The sequence below is a fragment of the Equus asinus genome, chromosome 15, assembly GCF_041296235.1.
Source record: "Equus asinus isolate D_3611 breed Donkey chromosome 15, EquAss-T2T_v2, whole genome shotgun sequence".
Lineage (NCBI taxonomy): Eukaryota > Metazoa > Chordata > Mammalia > Perissodactyla > Equidae > Equus > Equus asinus.
Window position 1 is genome coordinate 26,705,037 of NC_091804.1, and position 21,964 is coordinate 26,727,000.

General features: G+C 48.6%; 1 protein-coding gene across 3 annotated transcripts in view; it reads left to right on the top strand.

Moving 5' to 3' along the window:
- TP53INP2 (tumor protein p53 inducible nuclear protein 2) overlaps positions 1-21,964 on the top strand; it is a 28,945-nt gene that overhangs the window by 3,480 nt on the left and 3,501 nt on the right. The window contains exons 1-5 of one of the 3 annotated variants that reach the window (XM_070485834.1): positions 8,023-8,108; positions 12,933-13,020; positions 16,673-16,879; positions 20,735-20,909; positions 21,315-21,603. In XM_070485834.1, coding sequence (XP_070341935.1) covers positions 20,786-20,909; positions 21,315-21,603 — 413 coding nt within the window. In that variant the 5' untranslated portion in view covers positions 8,023-8,108; positions 12,933-13,020; positions 16,673-16,879; positions 20,735-20,785. Of the gene's footprint in view, positions 1-8,022; positions 8,109-12,932; positions 13,021-16,672; positions 16,880-17,751; positions 17,857-20,734; positions 20,910-21,314; positions 21,604-21,964 lie in introns of those variants that run through there. The other 2 variants (XM_014831474.3, XM_070485835.1) reach the window with 2 other exon arrangements.

Below are 21,964 nucleotides of genomic sequence, written 5' to 3' on the forward strand. Positions count from 1 at the left end.
GTAGAGTTAGAACATGATCACAATTTAGATTTAAAAAATTCCCCTCTGGCTCCTGGGTGAGTAATGGATTGGAGGAAGCGAGGGTGGCAGCAGGGAGACCAGTCAGCCAGGTGAGAGAAGATGGTGGCTTGGACCAGGGTGGTAGAGAGAAGTGGGTGGATTCAAGAGATATTTTGGAGGTAGCATTGATCAAATGCTTCCTGAATCCCCCTATATCTTGTCCCTGGTACTCAGACCCTGGCTCCTGTAAAGGTCTGATGGACAGTTCTCTGAGACTTTCACTAACAGACATTTGACAGACAGAAACTTAGAGCAACAATCTCAGGTTGACAAGTATACAAAATCTTTAAACACAGCTCAAGGCTTTTTTCCTTCCTGGCTTCCACCATTATGAATGACACAAGTAACCAGCCAGGCAAGGAAGTTCATGACATAGCAACTGTTTCTGCCTAAACAAATAGTCATAGAGGTCCTTCCTTCACCCTGGGAAAGCAACAGTACCTAAGCCAGAAATTCTTGAAAAACTAACCAAAACGTATGAGAATACACCAGATAATTATCTTTGTCTACAGATTTGAACCCACTTTGGCAATGGCAAAACAACAGACTTTTAAAAAATTTACAATTCCTTGGATTATGCAAAGAGAAATCAACCCAAACATAGATTTGCAAGATTTGGCCTGGGTGAGAAGGAAAGAACTCAAGAAAATCAGCAAAAGAAACACGAGAACAGAGTGAAAAAAGTCAGGGTTGCTATAATAGCAAAAAGAAGGATTAAAGATACAGCTTTGGCTTGATCTGTACAGGTTTTTCACCAGAAGACAATAAACTTTTAAAATAAACAGTAACATCTCAACAAATGGGGGTGAGTGGAAGGCAGTGTCATGTAGGGAAAAATAATTAAAGGCATCCTTAAGATTGAAAAAGTAGGAAAGGGCTGATCTAGTTCACTGTACAGATTGGGAAACTATGGCCCAGAGAAGAGCAGTGCCTGGCCCAGGGTCACACAGCAAGTCAGTGGTGGCACTAGACCCAGAAACTAGGTTTGTCATCATCTGTCTCCTATACCAGCTATCTCTTGTTCTTGGGCTGGGTTTCCGGTGAGGCCCACTGGGAGACTCATACCAGCTCCTTCCTCGGCTCTAGGACCCAGATATTGTAAGGACCCAAAAGGAACCAGAGATCTGGCCTTACCTAATGCCTGAGGAAAGGTTTCCGGGACCCTGTGCCTCCAGCTCTCTCAATTTCCTTCCTGTCCCCTACCCACAAAGGCCCACCGTTGCATAAGCCATCCTGTTAGGAAAACAAGACCAAGATGTAAACCAGGCCTACAACCTGAAGGCTAAAGATTGGCTCCCCCTCCCCAGCCTCCTCTCTCTGAACCCTTCTCCCTCCTCCGGAGCCACACCCTCCACAACTATGCCTCCAGAACCCTCATGCCCTCCCCACAAATACACATAAACTTCCCTGCTCTGGAAAAGGAGACAAGTGTAGTGGGCTTTGTTTATTGCTTCCTGGCATTCATTCTCCCCTTCCTAGTAGGACCCTGAATTCTCAGCCATGTGTTTTGGGTGGAGTTTTTTGTGTTTTTTTTTAAGATTTTATTTTTTTCCTTTTTCTCCCCAAAGCCCCCCGGTACATAGTTGTATATTCTTCGTTGTGGGTCCTTCTAGTTGTGGCATGTGGGACGCTGCCTCAGCATGGTTTGATGAGCCGTGCCATGTCCGCGCCCAGGATTCGAATCAACGAAACACTGGGCCGCCTGCAGCGGAGCGCGCGAACTTAACCACTCGGCCACGGGACCAGCCCCTTGAGTGGAATTGACTTCAACCCCATTTCCAGGAATGGGCCCTAAATGGCTTAAATTAATCAATACATTCCAAATCCCTAGCCACGGTGATTGGTTCAGGGATGAGCAAACCAGGTCAATCAGAGCCAACAACACTCAATTCTAGAATTTTGGATTGAGCCATTTGGGGAAATGGGCCTTTCCTTTTCTTTCTACTAGGTTGGAGCTTGGAAGCACCCAGACCTAGGAGCAGCTGGTAGCTTATACGTACAAGACAAGATAAGGCAAGGCCAACGCCAAGGCCTAATTGATTCTATTGGTAAAGATACAATAAGCCACTTTTCAATTTAAGCAGTTTGTTACTTACATAGACAGCAAGAAGAACAAGCCAGCTCCCTGTGATCCTTGTTCCACACACCGAAAAGGATGGCACTGAAACAAAAGGGGCTGAATAATTGCAACACGAGTTGTGGGTACCCTGTTAAAGAGGAGCCAGTTCTAGACTGCAGTAAACAGGTTTTATGTTCTGTAGCTCCATCATGAGTAGGGTGGGGCAGAAAGTCTTTTAATCAGAAACTGGGAAGCAATAAAACTGTCTCATGACAGTCTCCCAGGGGAGATAGGAAGGCAAGTAGAAAATAGCCTTAATGCCTTACAAGCCTCCCATCTTCTCATGTTCTCGGATGATCACAAGGCATTCTGCCAAGGCTCAGATAAGCTTTTCAAACCTTTGCATGTGTGGCCTGTATGAACGAATATATGCAGAGTCACCAGGGTGCCAAGGCAGAGCTGTTCCCCTACATTGTCATGTGGTCACAAAGAGACAGCCTGTCAAGAATTAAGCCAACTTCCAGGAAGTGTTTTGGGGAAATTAGAAAAGGTTGGATCTTAGTTCCATTATTGAAGCCACTAGATCAAGCCTTGCCTGAAGGTAATTATTGCTAAACATTTCAATCAAATTCCTTTTCTAGTTTAATCCAGTTTGAGTTGGGGCTTAGTTACTTGCAACCAAAAGCTCTTAACCAATACAACAGCAGATGGAACTCAGCCTCCCAAAGGACTCTCATATACTTTCGTAGTTTCAGTTATTGTTTATATATTGATGACTCTCAGATATTTATTTCCAGCCCAGATTTCTCTTGTTGAGATTCAGACATATGATCAAACTACCTCCTAGACGTCACCACCAGGGATATCCCAAAGTCACGTTAAACTCCAAATGTCTAAAACTCAGCTCATGATCTTCCTTCCAACAACTTACTCTTCCTCCTTAATTGCTTATCCCTGTGAATGGCACCACCAGTCTTTCAGTTGCTCAGCCAAAAACCTGGAAATCAGCCCTGACACCTCCCACTTACTCTTCCCTTGTATACAATCCACTTTCAAGCTTTGACCTAAATATCAGGCAAATCCACCTACTCCTCTGCATCTTCACTGCCACCACCCTGGTCTAAGCCACCAGCATTTCGCACCTACGTGTCTGCTATACTCTCCTGACTGGTCTCCTGCTGCCACCCTCCATTCTCCAACCCGTTCTCCATGCCTGACACCCATTGTTGAATGAATGAATGAATGAACAAATATCATTAACCTCTCACTAAAAACCCTTCATGGCTTTCCTTTGTACTTAGTTTAAGAACCAAAGTCCCTAAGATGGCTCAACAGGACCAGCATGATCTATCCCCTACCTTCCTCCCTAAGATGGCTCAACAGGACCAGCATGATCTATCCCCTACCTTCCTCCCTTCCTTCATCCCCTACTTTTCTGCACTATTTGCACCTGAGGAAGTAAACTATCAATAGTCATTCGCTTGGTACATTCTACTTTGTACGCCCCACCTGCTACCTCCAACAGCACCTGTCCTCACTGGGCAAAGTCCTACTTCTCCTTCAAGGCCCATTCTTAAAATTCCTTTCTTTTCTTTTCTTTCCTTTCCTTTTTTTTTTTTTTTTTTTGAGGAAGATTAGCCCTGAGCTAACTGCTGCCAGTCCCCCTCTTTGTGCCAAGGAAGACTGGCCCTGAGCTAACATCTGTGCCCATCTTCCTCTACTTTATATGTGGGATGCCCGCCACAGCATGGCTTGACAAGTGGTGCCATGTCCACACCCACCATCAGAACTGGCAAACCCCAGGCCGCTGAAGCGGAATGTGTGAACTGAACTGCTGTGCCACCGGGCTGGCCCCTAAAATTCCTTTCTTTATGAAGACTTTGATTCCATCAGGGAGTCTGTTCTTTCTCTATGCTCCCCAAACCCTCAGCAGCTGCCTCTAACCTGCACTTAGTAATCTCTATCTGATAATTCTGTTATCTGAAGTTCTTGGGAGTCTGATTCCTCTGTTTGTTGTGTCTACTGAAGCTTACTCATGGTGGATTGTTTCCTTGTGTACTTCATCAGTTGCTTCCTTGTGGATTATTAGCTAATGTTTGGAAGAGCCTTATATATTGGAATTCTGTGTAGCCTACAATGGGGGGATGGGGAGATCCAGAGAGGATTTGCATTTGCTTCTGCTAGGCATCTAAGAGATGGTTTTGGAGTAGGTCTCCTTTTATGTTAATTTCTCCGCCCTGTGGGTTCCCAGCTGTGCAGCTGATATAAATACGAACCCAAGACTCGAGGGCAGGCATGTGGTTTCTAATTCTCAGGAGGTAGTTTCTTTTCTCCACCCAGAGACCTGGTCAAGATGGACGCATATCCTTTTTGTCTCCTTTGCTAGTAGTCAGATGTTTGTTTTTCCCTAGTCTACTGTTTCATTGGGTGTAGCCCTTAAAGGGTCCTAGATTCATCAAGGGTCTCAGTTCCAACCCCTAACTTCATGTAAGCCCAAGCCTTTATCTCCCCAAATGTCTGTTAAAACCCAAAGTGTTGCAGGTTCGGTTGTGCCTTTAAAAGGATGTTTGTTGTTTTTATTTCCAGCATTTTCATGTGTTACGTAGCAGGAAGTTCCAGATATTGTCAGAACAGGAAGTCCAACTCAATACTTAGTAGATAAAATTGTCACTGTCTGTTTACTTGTCTATTTTCTTCAGGAGTATCAAGCTCTGGGAGGGCAGGGACTAGGTCTGACTCATCTCTGGGTCAAGACACCAGCCCAAGACCTGGCACACAGTAAATACTCAGTGCATTTCTTGATACCAGACCTTCACTCAAACACCTCTAGTGTTGGCAGACTCACTTTCTCCCAAAGTAGCCTTTCCTTTGGAGAGGGTTGTGTTACCTGGGTGACTGCCTGGCTTCTGGGGGACAGCCTGCCCCTCATTTGTGTTCATCCTTCCCAACACTCAACTTGTCTACTCAGATTCTGCAGAGCGGGGCTCAGGGCCTGGATGATCTCAGTAATAACTGGGACTTTGAGCTTTAATTTAGGAGAAAGTACATGGGTCAATTCTAGGTGTAAACCTAAAGCTCTCATGCACCATTGGTAGAAGTTTGGATGGGCACAATATTTTGAGAGTGCAATTTGACACCATCTATTGAAATTTGAAATATGTATACTTGCAGTTCACTTCTCTGAATCTATTCTATTCATACAAGAATAGTTAGTGTAGCATTGTTTGTGGCACAAAAAATTGAAAACCACCCAAATGTCCATCAATAAGTGATCAACTAAATAAGCTATCTACAGTCATACAATGGGAAATTGTAACTTTTTTTTTTTTTTTTTGGTGAGTAAGATCGGCCCTGAGCTAACATCTGTGCCAACCTTCCTCTATTTTGTATGTGGGACACTGCCATAGCATGGCTTGATGAGCAATGTGTAGGTCCGTGCCTGGGAGCCGAACCTGCGAACCCCGGGCAGCCAAAGCTAAGTGGAGCGCAGGAACTTAACCGCTATGCCACTGAGCCAGCTCCAGTATTTTTTTTTTTTTAGGAAGATTAGCCCTGAGCTAACTGCTGCCAATCCTCCCCTTTTTGCTGAGGAAGACTGGCCCTGAGCTAACATCTGTGCCCATCTTCCTTTGCTTTATATGTGGGATGCAGGCCACAGCATGGCTTGACAAGTGGTGCTATGTCTGCACCCAGGATCCAACCATTGAACCCCGGGCTGCCGAAGCGGAACATGCGAACTTAACTGCTGTGCCACCGGGCCGGCCCCTCCAGGTTTTTTCGATGAGGTAGATCTACGTGTATTGGCGTAGGTAGAACTCCAAGTCATACTGTTCAGTGACAGATGTGAGTCTGCGGGGTGGTGTATATGACATATCTATGTGGAACCAAACAAACCTACAAACAGTATAAGTTGGTACACCCTGAAGGCTGTTTGGCAATATCTATCAACTTTAAAAATGCTATTTAAACTTTTAAAATAACCTCAACTGACTAATCTCCACTAATAGATATTCATCTCACAAATAAATATGTGAAATTATAGATGAAAATATTAATTGCAGCATTGTTTGTAATAATAACATTTTGGACACAGCCTTTCTTTCCCTAGGGGGCTGGATAAATATCATGCATAAATGGGATAAATGCATAAATGGGATACTATGCAAATGTGAAAAAGAATGAGGCTGCTTTCCATACTGATAAGGGTGGTAAGATAAACTGTAGAGTGAAAAAAACAAGGTATAGAACAGTGTCTCTCTGTGAAACGTACATATATGTATATATACATTGGGTTTTAAAGGCTCAGAACATCTCTGGGAGGAATCACAGGAAACTGGAACTGAAGGTGGTCTCCAAGGAGACCAGGTGGCTGGGAACAGGGGAGTGAGGGCCACTTGATTTCCACTGTGGTCCCTATTGAACCTTTGGAATTTTGAACTATCTCCTTGTAATTAAGTAATAGAAATTTTAAAGTATAATTCTAAAACTAGAAGCAAAAAGCCCTATGAAACAAAACCCTTTCTATATGTATGTACATATGTTGTGTACAAAAAGGAAAGGAGGATACACTCCAAATTAGGGGCAGTTGTGGAAGATCCCTGGGATTGGACAAGGGGTGATCAAGGGTGACGTTGATTTCATTTTGATTGTTTGAATTTTATGTTTGTAATTTTTAAAAAATTAGGAATTTGGGGCTGGCCCGGTGACGCAGCAGCTAAGTTTGCATGTTCCAGTTCGTTGGCCTGGGGCTTGCCAGTTCAGATCCCGGGTACAGACCTATGTGCTGCTTGTCAAGCCATGCTGTGGCAGGAGTCCCATATATAAAGCAGAGGAAGATGGGCACAGATGTTAACTCAGGGCCAGTCTTCCTCAGCAAAAAGAGGAGGATTGGTGGCAGATGTTAGCTCAGGGCTAATCTTCCTCAAAAAAAAAAAAAAATTAGGAAGGTTACTTGGATTTTATACAATATTTATGTAAACTGTTGCATCTTTTAAATTATGTTTTAATTTTTAAAAATAGACTTCAGGTGGCTAGAATACAACCACTCCAGGCAAAAGAGTGAGGCTGACCCTCTTCCTTCTGAGAGAAGGATTCATGTCATGCCCTTTGTTCCACCTGCCTTCCCCAAGGACACCCTGGCTCAGAAAGAGGCACCTAGGCTACTCGGGGCATCATTCCAAAGAGCCTCGCCTGTCACCTTTCACCCACTTAGCTCCCTGTCCCCAGTGTTCTGGGCCGAGAACCAGAACCGATTGACCATAGGGTTGTGTTTCCACAGGGCCTATCAATGTGAGGTCGAGTAGGGCCAGCCCAGGAAAACTGGGACATCTGCTCCGACCTCCACTTCTCTGTCCTTCCCCTTCAATGCCCCGCCACCCTTTCCCCACCTCCCAATCTGTGTTTCTCTCTCAGTCTATTCAGTGGAGAGAAGTCATCTGAAAAGCCCATTCGACTAGATGTATGGGGATTTAGTGTTCCCTGCTCTTGACTAGTTATATTTGAGGAGGCATCTAAAGGGGCAGTGCTTAACTGTGAGGAAGGACGCGATAATGGTGGAATTTCTAGCACCAGTGAGGATCCTGAGGCAAAAGGGCCTTGCTTTCCCTCATAAGTCATGTTGCTAGGCAATGCCATATAGCACTTAAGAGCTGGATGGGCTTTCAAGCCAGGCTGACAGGATTCATATCCCACTCTTTTACTTAGCCGTCAAACCTTGGGCAGGTAACTCAAACTCTCTGAACCTCAGTTTCCAAACCTACAAGATGGGGATAATAAGAGAAGCTCCCTTATAGGACCTTTGTGAAGCTGCAATGAGATATTACATGAAAACATAGAAACATAGAAAGCAATCAATAAATGTTAGCCATGATTACTATTACTTGTACAAATACTTTTTTTTAAAGGAAAGAGCTAAAAAGCTTTGAAGGCCCCTGCAGAAGAAATATTAAATCTGGCAAGTCAATAAGTCACCTGGATATAGAGCAAAGAGGTATTAGTCACCAACTTTCTTTCTTTCTTTTTTTCACCAGCATTCTAATCCAACCCAAGTCAGGAACAGTTGTCATGACAGAAGAAGTTTTTGAGCAAAAGTCTAAGGAAAATGATGTTCTGACCAAAATCTTGACAACTTCATTTGAAAGATGGAAAACATCTGACCTGGGGTTATGAACTGCTGAGCTTGCCTTGCTCACATGAATTGGTCAATGTTGATTTTGTGTATGTAGGTCAGTGGTCACATTGTATTTTCTCAACTAAATTGAGTAAGTATATTTCAACGTTGCCTTTTTTTTCTTCTTAAGGCAACTTTGAGGTATAATGAGTTTTGACAAATATATTCACCCATGTAAACAATCACACAATCCAAATATAGAACATTTCTATCGCTCCAGAGAGTTCCCTCATTCCCCTCTATAGTCAGTCCTTCCACTCATCCCCAGGCAGCTGTTGATCTGCTGTCAGTGTACATTACTTTTGCCTGTTCGAGAAGTTCACAAAAATGGCATCATATGGTATGTACTCTTTTGCGTCCGCTTGCTTCTGTTCAGCGTGGTATTTTGAGGTTCATCCATATTTGTTGCCGGTATTAGTAGTTTACTCCATTTTTATTGCTGAATAGTAGTCCATTCGATGAATATAACACAATTCTGTTAACTTTATATACTAGATTTTGAGAGAATAAAGGTTGACTGAGTTTAGACTCTAGAAGGAGACGGGGAAGAGGTAGGAGCTGGAAATCAAAGCCTCAAGTTCGTGTTCTGTCCTTTCCCTCATGCATTCTGTTACCCTGGGCAAGTCCTTCCCGCTCATCCGGGCTTCCGTCTCCTCAAATGTAAACTCAGGGCACTAGATGATCTCTAGATAACCATTCCTTGCAGTTCCATTACAGGGGGAAGGGTTTCTTTCTCTACAAAAGGCACATTTTTTAAGGCTCACAGGTAAGGTCCTGCCCCCAGGAGCTTAGAGTAGACCCAGTGAATTCCTCTGGCAGAAAGGGATGGCAAACTCCACAGAAACCAGATAAGCAAATTGAGAGTAAGCAGGGAGGCCCCTGGCAAGTCCGGGAATTGATCAATAAATATTTACACGCTATTCAGAGCTTCTATCCCTGGATTTTCTGCCAAAAGCTCTTGGTGGTAAACTCTTGGCTGGAATCAAGGGAGTCAGGCCAGGAAGATTTTTATGGAGTAGGAGGGATTCTGAGAAACTCAGAGAGCAGGCCATAGTGAAGGGCTGAGGCTGCCACTCGGCCCAGAGGGTAGGGTGGGTAGAACCAAGGGAAAGGGCAGCAGGAAGAGCTTGATCCAGGGAATGGATCAGAATCTTTCAGAGACACCATTGAGTCCAAACGCTCCCATAACCCAGATAAACCCCAGGGCCCCACATGGCTCAGGCTTAGCACCTTCAATGTCACATTCAAGAACTGTAGTATAAAGGGCAAATTGGAGGAGATCATATATACATATACATACTTGTATATGCAGAGAATATTTGTGACAATTCACACAAGAAACCGGTAGCAGCATTTGCCCCTGGGGAGTGGAAATTGATTGGAGGGTGCAGGGGATGGAAATGGGAAGGAAACCTATATCCTTTTGTTCTCTGGGATTTTGAATCATATGCATTTTAACCTATTCAAAAATGAATAAAAATGTACTAAATCCAAGAACAATAGTCCAACTCCAAAAACTAATTTAAAATGAATCTAATATTTGTAACTCTTGAAAAACATCAAAGGGTCTCTAATCCATGTCAACACTCTTTAGAATCTCCTTTGTTCTCACTAATCCTTTCACGCCCCACTGCTGCCTCTCAGTGTCCCTCACTCGCCAAACTTGTCACTGTCCATCAAAAACTGTCCCTAGGGGCCAGCCTGGTGGCGCAGTAGTTAAGTGCGCACGTTCCACTTCGGCAGCCTGGGGTTCGCCACTTCAGATCCTGGGTGGGGACATGGCACCATTTGGCAAGCCATGCTGTGGTAGGCGTCCCACATACAAAGTAGAGGAAGATGGGCACGGATGTTAGCTCAGGGCCAGTCTTCCTCAGGAAAAAGAGGAGGATTGGCAACGGATGTTAACTCAGGGCTAACCTTCTCAAAAAACATCAACAAAATACTGTCCCTCTAGGCCTTTTCCCCCAAGCCTAGCTTTTTTTTCTTTCCTTCCCTCTTTCCTCTCACCTCTCCATCCTGTCTCTGTCACCCTGTTATCCAAGTTCTGTATCTCCAAAGCCTAGAAAGCAGTCAGACAAGACAAAGTTCTCCTTAGAAAAGCTCTCCTTAGGGGCAGAAAAAAGGCGAGCAGGCAAAGGAGTCGCCATCGTGCCCCCATTGTATAGACAGAGAAACAGAGGCCCATGGAGGGACATAGTCACACAGCAAGTCAGAAGCAGAGCCAAGGCAAGGGTGCAGGGCTCCTGATTTGAAATCATATTTCAGGCCTTTCAACGCCTTTGCCCCAAGCTTCTATTCATCCTTCCAAGCCTAGCTAAGGTGTCTTCTCTTCCAGGAAGCCTTCCTTGAATCTTTTTTTGTGGAGGGAGAGGTTACTTCTTCCCCATGAGATCTTGGAGAGCTTCCTGGAGGAAGTGCTATCCCTCGACTTCAACTATATGACTTTGGCAAAAGAAAAAATGATTTTTCCCAGTTATAACACTATTTATTATGTTTCACAGAACTATTTGCCCTAAGACAAAATGTACTACAGTATGTTAGTAACTCAAGCTGCCTCAATTTTCATGCAAGAAACTTTCTTTAACATGTGTGTAGTAGTTTTCTATTGCTGTGTAATAAACCTCCACAAACTTAGGTGCTCAAGATATACCATTTATTAGCTCACAGTTCTATAAATCAGAAGTCCAGGCACAGCTCCTCTGGGTTTTTTGCTCAGGGACCCACAAGGCTGAAATCAAGGTGTTGGCCAGCTGTGTCCTCATCTGGAGACTCAACCTGGGAAAGACTGGCTTCCAGGCTCCCTCAGGTTGTTGGCAGAATTCATTTTCTTGCGGCCATATTACTGAGATCCCCATTTTCTTGTTCTCTGTTGGCCAGGGAGGACTTTCAGCTGCTGCTGCTGCTGCTTTTTTTTTTTTTTTTTTTGCTGAGGAAGATTTGCCCTGAGCTAACAACTGCTGCCAATCTTCCTCTTCTTTTGCTTGAGGAAGATTAGCCCTGAGCTAACATCTGTGCCAATCTTCCTCTATTTTGTGTGTGGGTCACCACCACAGCATGGCTGACAAGTGGTGTAGGTCTGCACCCAGTATAGAAACCTGCGAACCTGGGCCACCAAAGCGGAGCATACCGAACTTAACCACTGCGCCACAGGGCCGGCCCCACACACTTAGCTTCTAGAGGCCCTCCTTGGGTCCTTGCCATGTGGCCATCTGCACAACATGGCAGTTTGTCCCTTTAAGGCCAACATGGGAATGCCTGCTGCTCCAGAAAATGATTTAATGTTGGGTAAAAATGCTGTACATTTTTCACACATAGGCTTTATCATTTTTATACTATTTATTATTAACGTACAATATTTATTATGCACATACAATATTTCTATACAGTTGAATATATAGAAACATGCGCAGACACTTAATAGCACTGTGATCTTGAGCCTCAGCAACCTGAGCCTCAATTGCCTCATCTGTAAAATGGGGATAACAACAATGTCCATCTTGGAGAGTTACAGGCACATCATAAATGCTCAATAAATATAAGCTGCTGATTATATTAGTCCTGAAGACTAGAGAGGGTCTAGACACAGGGAGATTAAGTGAGTGAAGGATGGGGTTCCCTAGGAGGAAGAAAGTACAAGAGCAAAATCCTGGAAGCAGGAAAGCTGGTGGTGGTTTGGAGTGTGATCATTGGTAGAGGGGGTGTGTGTGTTGACAGAGAATGCTAAAAGCTTGGGTGAGGGCAGCTTCAAGCACAGCACTTACTGAATGCTTACTGTGTACCAGGTACATGAGAGGGGGCCTGGCCAGTAGTAGTATTTTCAGCCTGAAGGTGGTGGGGAGCCAAGGAAGAGCAGAGATCAGGAAAGGGCAGCGGTCTAAGCTTCAGGGAGTCCATTTGCTCTACAACAGTGGCTGGTCCAGCACGAGGGAAACTCACTGTCCACTCTCTCCTCTCCAGTCTCAAAGCTTGAGGGATGCAACCATTTTCCTTTAAAAGTTCGAAATGTGGGGATTCATGCAGGACACTCACAGCAGAGCAGCTCACTCGGGTACTTGTTCATACTCACAAACATACCCACATGTTTATCACATGGAGCCCCAAAGTCACCACCCCACCCTCACACCATGGGCAAATGGACTAAAACTAAGCTAGGCATTTGGCTTCCTGCACTCATCTCCTCTTCCTGAAATGAATCCTGTCCTGACCGTCACCTCCTCATGGTCAGGGGCATTAAGCACAGTTCACCCAAACAACTCGGATGCCTGGAGGTTGGGGCTGGAGGTACTATTTAGGAAGCACAGAACCAGCCATTTTGCAGATAGGGAAACTGAGGCTCAGACAAAGAAAGTGACTTGCCCAGGGCCAGGCAGTGAGGCCAGGATTGATAGAACCAGGATTGAAATCTGGATTTACTGACAGTCAGACAAGGGTCTCTTTCATGGTGTATACGCATGCCCCCCCCTCCCCACCCCCACCGTTATCCTCAATTCAGGCATCTCTGGGTTGAACAACAAAGCTTTTTGAATAGGAATTCAGGAGCTATGGCCCCTTGTTAATGTATAAACCTATCTCTTGGGGGAATTTGGGGATCGTGTCTGCCCTAGTTGGCTTTACCAATGAAATTTCTTCCCCTCTCTGTCTCAGTTTCTTCATCAATAAAATGGGAAGAATGATATTACCTACTACATACATTATGGGATTGTTGTGAAGACTAAATGAGTTATCAACACAGGTAAGCACTTAGAATAGTACCTGGCATATAGAAATCTCAATAGTTTCTTCACTAAAATTATTAACTCTAGATCTAGGGCTAGTGGGGGGTAGGAGGAGAGCTCTGCTTCTAGAGTGATCAGAACTTGCTGGTTTTGACTCAGATTCCAAGCTACCCACTGGGCTTCATCTCAGCCTTGCACTCTAGCTTAGGGGCTAAGGGGGAGGGGGGAGTGGTGAGACAGTTCTCCAGCAGGTTCATACCTTCAAGTACACGGAAGGCCTGTGAGGGACACACCCAGGCTGACACATCTTTACCCTTTGAAGTGGGGGGCCCCAAGTCATCGGGGAGCCCCCAGGGTTTGGTGAGGCCAAGCCCAAGTCCCAGACAGGAATAGAAGGGTGACTTCTTGACCTCCAATCCTGGGAGCCATAAAATTGGGCAAGTGCTTACATCTGGGCAGGGATTGGATGGATTAACCCCATGGATGTGAGCTCATGAGCACATGGGTGTATATTTGTACATGGATGCCTTCATGTGTATGCATAGATGTCCATGCATATCCATGTGTGTACATAGGAGTGGCATCCTATGTCTGATTGGAAATGGGATTCTAGGATTACCCCCAGCATGGTGCCCACTGCCCCTTTTTACAGCCCCCAGGTCCAGGCCAAGGTCCCAGAATACTAAGCCCGCTCCCCAGGACCAGGGTCAGTAGATGGCTCTGCTACTCTATAATCCTAAGCACGTACCTTGACCTCCCTCTGCCTCAGTTTCTCTACCTATAAAGTGAGGAGTTTGGATGAATTGAGGTCTAGGTCTTCTCCAGCCCTGATAATAAATCTCTGCAGTGTAGAGGGATGGGTCCCCAGGGTTTCAGGAAGGGACTCCACTGGGCTCCAGCCCCCTACTTCCATAGGTACCTCTGACTCTACAGAGAAATGGAAGACTGGGATCTGACCTAGCAGTCTGTACATGGGGTTCAGCTAAGGCTGGGAGCAGAATCCAGGTCATTTAGGGTATCAGAGTTTATGTCAGGAGCCCCCATCCTGGGCTCAGGGAACCAGAACTCTATGTCCAATAAAAAACCTCCTGTCCCAGGATAGAGGGTCCAGCTGTCAACTCTTGTACAAGCCACCCTTCTTGAGCTGTAACTGCTGATTTGATTAGAGTCTACTCGCTATCAGGCCCAGCAGGCTGGGTGGGGGAGTATATGGACAAAGATTCTGCCCTTGGGATGCCAACTATCCACTTGGGAAGACACATACACACCCACAATTGGTCATCTTCATTTACTGTTTATTGAATAAATAAATGACTGTCCATCAAGATAGCTCTGGACACATGGCTGGGGACAGGGAAGGCTACCTAGAAGAAGGGGTGAGTAGAATCTTGAAGACAGGAAAGATCTGAATTCACAAAGGCCTGAAGAGGGCTTTCCAGGCAGGGGAAAGAGCTTGAGCAAAAGTGTGGATGTGGGAGAGTGTTGAAGGGACAAAGAGGAGTTTGACCTTAGCACAAGGTGCATGTGGGAGAAGAAGGGAAGATGAAACTGGAGAGAACTGGGGCTGCGTCATGGAAGGCCATGAATGCTGTGTGAGGAGTGTGGTACTTTGGGAGACACAGAAGGTTTTAAGCAGACAAGTGGTGTGACAGGAGATGCGTATTAATGATTATACAGTTAAGTCAGCAAAGAGGTCAAGAGAGGATAGCAGGAAGCAAATGTGATGGGCATAGGCTCAGGGTTGCATGAAATGAGGACACTTTAGGGACACCATTCCAAAACACTGCTCTCTCCTCCCCCGAGCAGCCTCTGGATATTATTTCCTGTCTCCTTCTCCTAGTTGCTAGGGCTGAGGAGTCCCTCTGGGGTTTCAGACTAGGCTGGGACAGGATTTTGTCACCAAAGCATGAAGCTCTGGCCTACCTCACTCCCTGTCTCCTCTTGGGCCAGATGGGCAGTTCTCAGACCCACCCTCACCAGTCCTGCTGTACTGAGACAGGACTCAGAACCTCTGAGATTCTGAGGATGTATATTTGTGGCCTCTCCCTGGGCATTTCCCAGGCCACTGGGGGAGCTGGGGGTTTAGAGCATGGGATTGGCAGAATCCTGACAGCAGAGTGTTTGAAAGAAGCTCTAGAAGGAAGCTTGGATATGTTAAGTTTGACAGAAAAGGAAATTGAGGCCCAGAGAGGTAAGACGACTTTCTTGAGGTCACATAGCAAGTTTGGGGCAGTCAGGACTGGGCCCAGGTCCCCCTGGGGGTGCTGAAGCACTCTGGGATTTAGGCAATCTGGTGCATGTAGAGTAGAGAGGGCTGGGGCCAGGAGCTACGGGTTCAAATCCTGGCTCTGCCATTTACTATAGCTTTGTGACATTAGGAAGTCACTTAGGCTCTCTGAGTCTGTTTCCTTAACTGGAAAATGGGGATAATACTCACTTTTGGGGGTTGTTGTGAAGATCAAGACACATAAAACATGGGGCCGGCCTGTGGCTGAGTGGTTAAGTTGGTGCACACCACTTGGGCAGACTGGGGTTTCGCTGGTTTGGATCCTGAGCACCGGCACAGCACCGCTTGTCAGGCCATGCTGAGGTGGCGTCCCACATAGCACAACCAGAAGGACCTAGAACTAGAATATACAACTATGTACTGGGGGCTTTGGGAAGAAGAAGAAGAAGAAGAGAAAAAAAGGAAGATTGGCAACACATGTTAGCTCAGGTGCCAATCTTTAAAAAAAAAAAAACCAACCACATATAAAGTGCTATAGCACAGTGTCTGGTACTGGGTAACTGTTCAATAAATGTCCGTTAGTGGTCTGGCTGCGGCAATAGTAGGTACTCAATAAATGTTGAATGCATTATTGAATATGAATCCACATACTAACAGTGAGATTTGTGATCCTCAGTTTCCCCGTGTGAAAATCGAGACTAATAATTGATCCCTGTCCTGTCACTTTTCTGTCCAGCCCCGGTAGCAACGTGGATCAAATAAGGTGTGTAAATATTCCAGTACAGAACGGTCTCTAGGTCAATGTTTATTCAGCCCAAAGCAATTCCTCTCCACGTCCTACTCTGCAAAATTTCCCGTCAGCCTAACCAACTCTACATATCCAGGTGCTCCCGCGGAACCAGGAAAAAGGGATGTCGCTCACCTCTCAAGTCTGCCTAGCTAAGGAAAAATAGGGTGGGAAAGCAGAGAACGTATTGGGGGGTGAGGAGGTGAGAGAGAAAAAGGAGAGAGAGCAGGGAGAAAGGAGGTGCGTGGACGTGGTGTGGAGTTGAGAAAAGGGTACAGACTGGGGTACTTGGATATAGGATGACGGTGAAAGGATATGGGGGGACAGTGGGAGAGGTGAGGGAGCTGGGATATGTGGAGGGAGTGCAGGAAGATGGGGATCCCGTGGGAAGGAGTGGGGACGCTCCTCACTGAGAGGTCTGGGGGTCGCCCTGGGGCAGGGGGTCCAAGCTCCCAGCAGTCGCCTCTCGCGGCGGTCCCCGGAGGCTCGGAGCCGGGCTCCGGGGCAGGAGCCACTAGCCGGCGAACCGTGGATGGGGCAGGGAGGGGGGATCCGCAACCTGGGATTGGCCGCCGCTCCGCCGGCCGGTGACGCAGGGCGGGCGGGCCCCTTTGTGACGTCACAATCAGCTGTTTGAACGTTCCAATTTGTGCAGTGAGCCCAGCAGCAGCCGCTGCACAGACTCAAAGCCCGGCGGGCGAGCGCAGCAGCCCGGAGCGTCCGGCCCGCAGCCCCGCCGCCTCCCCGCCCAGCCCCCGCGATGCGCCCCGGCCTGTGATCAGCCGCCGATCCTGGGACGCTCCGCCGCACAACTACCTCAGCGCCACCCTTCCCGCCGCCCCGCCCTCGCCCTCGCCCCCAGGTGAGTCCGGAGCAGCTCCGGCCGGGGCGGGGGGGCTCCCCGCGCCCCGGGACACGCCCCGCGCCCCCTGCTCCAGGGTCTTTGTCTGTTTTTGCCGGCGGCCGCCGAGGCTGCGTTCGGGTCTCCCGATTGGCTGCCGCACGCCGGTAGACCATGACGTATCCCTATTTGCATATGACATTGAGACGTCACCAAGGCCGGCACCGCCTTCCTTCCCCCCTCCCCGCTCGGGTCGCTTGTCCTCCGGTGACCCGGTGGGCGCTGGGTCGGGGCTGGGCCCGTGGGTGAGGGACGCTGAAAGGCAGCGGGACTGGAGGGGCCTTGGCAGTTTCCTTGGCTACTTCAGCGGTTGGGGCAGGTCTCTGATCCCCTGGTTTCTCCTTGCGACTTGAGAGGGGTTCGGACGGCGCTGCTGGGTCTAGGTTGAGGGGGTTGTCCCGAGTTCAGGGGCGGCTTGGAGCTTCAGCTCCGGGGTCTTTGGGGGAGCGCCAGATGGTGGTGGAATCCCCTTCCTCGGGCTCCCGGCTCTGCACCGCCGGGACTAACATAATAACATCCTCCTAATCCCTGACATGTGTGCAGCGCCTTAGCTAATATCACTCCCAGCCCCAAAAGGAGGAGTCTTAGACCTCATTTCATGGAAGGGGAAACTGAGGCCCAGAGAGAAGTGGCTTACTCGAGGTCATGCATCCAATTAGAGTTATAACTACTGAGTGAGTGACAGATGCATTAGCCACAGGCACATACCTACTAGGAGCTCAACACTAGTAACAAGTTACAAATCCTTGTCCACTGGGGACTCTACTTTGGGCTCAACATCATCCAAATTTGATAGGGCTGGTAGGTCTCCTCACTCCTGGATCTTTTTCCAGGTCTGGAGACTGGGTCCCCTTTTGTGGCCCTGATCCTAACTCTGTACCTTGGAGTCCCAGAGCCCAATAAAATTGCTGCCTCCCAGCTGTTTTGACCACAGGAAGGTGAGTCATTGGTTGCATCAGGGTGTCTCCAGGGCTGATGTAGGAGTGGGGTGGGAGGTACAAGTTCCCTTCTGTTTGGCTGTTCATCACCTCCCTGACCCCCAGGGTTGTCAGCTAGGAAGGACTGAACTGGCCTAGTGATGGTGTTTACAAGGCTTGTGCTGCCCCTCTCTCTGCTCACAGAGGGCCCAGAGAAGGAGTAGGAGAAAGAGAGCTTCTGACTTCCCCAGTGGATGGGCCCAGAGGCTAGACGAGGAGCCCCATCCCAGCCTGGGTTTTGCTCAAGGATGGGTTGAGGTAGTGGTGGCTTGGGGCTCAAGTGCTATTCCGGGCACGGCTGCTGTAGTTATTAAAGGGAATGGTTCTCCCTGGAGCAGAGCTGGGAATGTGAGAACCAGGAAGCTGGCAGGGCTGGGAAAGAAAATCTGAGAGGCTCCCCCAGTGGTCATGAGTGGGCAGGCGCGCGCTGGCTGGCTGGTGCTGCTGTTACTCCTGGCTCTGTCGATGACTTGCTGTGTGACCTCAGGCAGGAAGCTTCCCCCCACTGAGCCTCCCTTACCTCAATCTGTAATTTGAGGAGGCCCGGAGAGGCTCTGGCACACAGTGGGTACTCTGGTAAGTGCATTATGAATCTTGGTGCCAGGAACCCCAGACCCTTTATAAAAGGGGTGGGCAGAGGGGCTCTGTGGGGGGGGCAGTAACTTGGTCAAGGTCTGATTGCTGTCTGACCTCCTTATCTCCCCTGCATCATTATATTTTGGGGGATTGTTTGCTGAGGCTTTCCTGACTGTGTACACTCAGGACTGGATTCTCAGTGACCTGGGGCTAGGCCTGCTCTGCCACCATCTAGCTGTTTGTCTTTGGACAGACTTATATCCTCTGATCTGAAGTTGTAAAGTGGGCCGGGTGAATATCATGGTCCCTGAAAACAGCTCTTGACTTCCCTTTCATCTTCTCAATGAAGTAGTAGGTCCGTGGAAGGAGGCTGTGCCTCAACAAGTCCTCAAACTTCCCTTCCTTCAGGAGAGGCCAAGCTTGCTGGATTTTTGGTAACTGAGTCACTAACTCCTGTGGCTACAGATGGGTTGGGATGTGTGGCATGTGCTGGGCAGGCACTAGTTGGGGGTGGCCCAAACTTCCCTAATCCCTGTAGATCTGCCACCAGGGCCAGCACCCTGGGAGCGCTTCCTTCTGGAGTCCACTGTGGGTCTGCAAATGTGGAAATACTCTCAGGGTATGGAGGTTAGGTGATTCTGTGTCAAGTGTGAAAACATTCCCAGGGAATGAGAGAGGTAGCAATGAGCATAGAAATACCTGAGGTGGGTTAGCATTAAGAGTAGAATGCCTCCAGGGAATGGAAGTGTGGACAAGCCCCCCAGGAGTTCTATAGGAAGGCTGGAAACATCCCTAGAGGAAGGTGACAAGGGGCTCAGTAGCAAAACTGTCAATCATCTTCAGGGGACAGATGTGGAGGGCCAAGCTTTAGGGACATCCAGGGGGTCTGGCCAGGAGCTCCTAGCCCAGGTCTAGTCCTGCGCTAGGCTGTGAGGTGGGGAGAGGGGCAGATCGAGAGCCACCTTCTTAGTGTCTCCATGGAGCAGGGGGTCTCCTTCCTCATCTTCACCCAGGGAAGGGCTGATTGAGGGTTTAAGTCCTGGTCCAACCCTCAGTGCTCATCCTTAAGGGCTCCTAGGGTCTGATAGCTCCCTCCCTCCCTCATCACCTCCCACTGACCTGCTGTCTCCCTGGGGCCAGGCAACCTGATCCTCCTCCCAGCCAGGGATGCTGCCCTTGAGCAGGAGTTTACGACTAGGGGGGCAGAGGGGGAAAGGCCTGTGGGAATAGGATCTTTGAACTTTGTCTGACAGACATGACTGAGGGTTTTGCGATCACATGGTGAGACGGTAGCAGTTCCGTGGGATTTCTGCTAGGCAGCACTTTTCAAACCACCCAGGCTTGAGTAGTGGTTCTTAATCTCTGGGGTCAAGGACTGCTGTTTAGGAAATCATGATGAAAACCATGGTCCTTCTTCGCATAACAATACACAGGGACAATGGCCTCTCGCCACCAGGTTAAAAATGCCTAATCCAGACAGACATCCAGCTATGGATTATAGTGGTTATGGCTGCTGCCTCTAGAATCTGACTGCATGGGTTCAAATCCTACCTCTGTATCTTACTAGCTGTGAGACTTTGGGCAAGTTACCTTACCTCTCTGAGACTCAGTTTCTTTATCTGTAAAAGAGAGATAATAATTATACTCACTTCCTAGAGTTGTTGTGAGGATTACATGGGGTAATATAGGTAAAGCGCTTAGTATAGTACCTGGCACATGAATGTTCACTGTATTATGATAATGATGATAAATAATCACAATATTGGGCAATTTCTTTCTTGCTTGGATAACTCCTATTTACCCTTCAAGGTCCAGCTTGGATGCCCAATCCTCTGGAAACCTTCCCTGACAGAGTCTGGTCATATATATCACTCCTTCCATGTCCCTAGAGCATGGAATAATATTAATAACTAGTTGATTAGTTTACTGACTTCTTACTCTGAGTCCAGGTACTATTCTAAGCACTTTGTGTTTAGCTTATTTAATTCTTATAAGGACCTAGAGGAGGGTACCATTATCATTGCCATTTGACAGACGAGAAAACTAAAGCACAGATAAGTTAAATAACTTCCTAAGGCCACATAGAAAACAGAAAAGCCTGAGGGCAGGCTTAGCTACCAGAAAGTGCATAGGTGGCAAAGCGTCCCCACATGTTCCTGCTGTACTCTTGTCACTGCTCTGGGGGCTGGGGGGGTATCCGGAAGTCAGGAGTGGGGGTAAACTTCAGTCAGTGGTGGCCCTGACTACTCTCTACACCTCCCAGGTTTCTGCACTGCCATCGGGCGCCCCCCTGAGGCCGCTTCACTTCCCCACCATGTTCCAGCGCCTCACTAGCCTTTTCTTCAGCAACCCCCAGCCCACTGAGGACCCTGACTGCCCCGGAGCCTTCGTCTCCGAGGAGGATGAAGTGGATGGCTGGCTCATCATTGACTTGCCGGGTGAGGCCTGAGTCAGGGGCCAGGACTCTGACTCCTGGGTCTGTGAAGTAAGGGCAGGTGGCCGAGCAGCAAAGGGGAAGGGAGCTGCTTGGGGATTGGGGAGTTCCCTCAGGCCTACTGGGCAATCTGGGGCTGAGGCAGTGACACTGGAGGTGGGGTAACAGCGTCCCATCCCATGCAAGCCGGGGGATCTCTGGGCGGCACAGTGTTGGGACCCACACTTCACGTACCCTCGGGAAGCAGGTCGAGACTCCTGGCCTGTGGGTGCCCCTTGGGCGCAGCGGGCAGAGCAGCGGGTCTGACTAACGATACTCTTTCTCTCCCCGCCCCCCTGTGTCCGGTGTGTGTGTGTCCCTCCCCGCTGCACCCCCTCCTCCATATGGCTCCCCCTCCCGCACTCCATAGACAGCTACGCGGCTCCACCCAGCCCTGGGGCCGCCCCTGCCCCCGCAGGCCGCCCTCCGCCCGCGCCCTCCTTGATGGACGAGAGCTGGTTTGTTACCCCTCCCGCCTGTTTTACTGCAGAGGGGCCCGGACTTGGGCCCGCCCGCCTCCAGAGCAGCCCCCTGGAGGACCTCCTCATCGAGCACCCCAGCATGTCCGTTTACGTCACCGGCAGCACCATAGTGCTGGAGCCCGGGCCCCCTTCCCCGCACCCCGACGCTGCCCTGCCTGACGGTGACCTTAGCGATGGGTGAGCCGGCCGGGGGCGGAGCCTGGAGGCCTAGAGAGGCGTATCTCGGAGGCGCGGGTCCTGCCCCGCACCGAGGGGGCGGGACCCTCAGGGGCGTCTCTTAGTGGCAAAGGGCGGGCCTATGGCCAGGGACAAGGCTGGGAGCGGGGGACTGGGGCGGGGCTCTGAGCTACTGAGAGGCGTGGCTTCGTGGCTGGGCGGGGTTTGGGGGAGAGGCAGTTGAGAGGCTTGGGATGGGTTTGGAGGCTGGAGGAAGGAAGCCAGAGCGTCGAGGGGGTCGGGTTTCTAGAGGCTTGTACAAAAGGCAAGAGGAGCGGAGGCTTCCCTGGGGTCTGGCTTACCTGTGGCCAGGGCTAGGAGG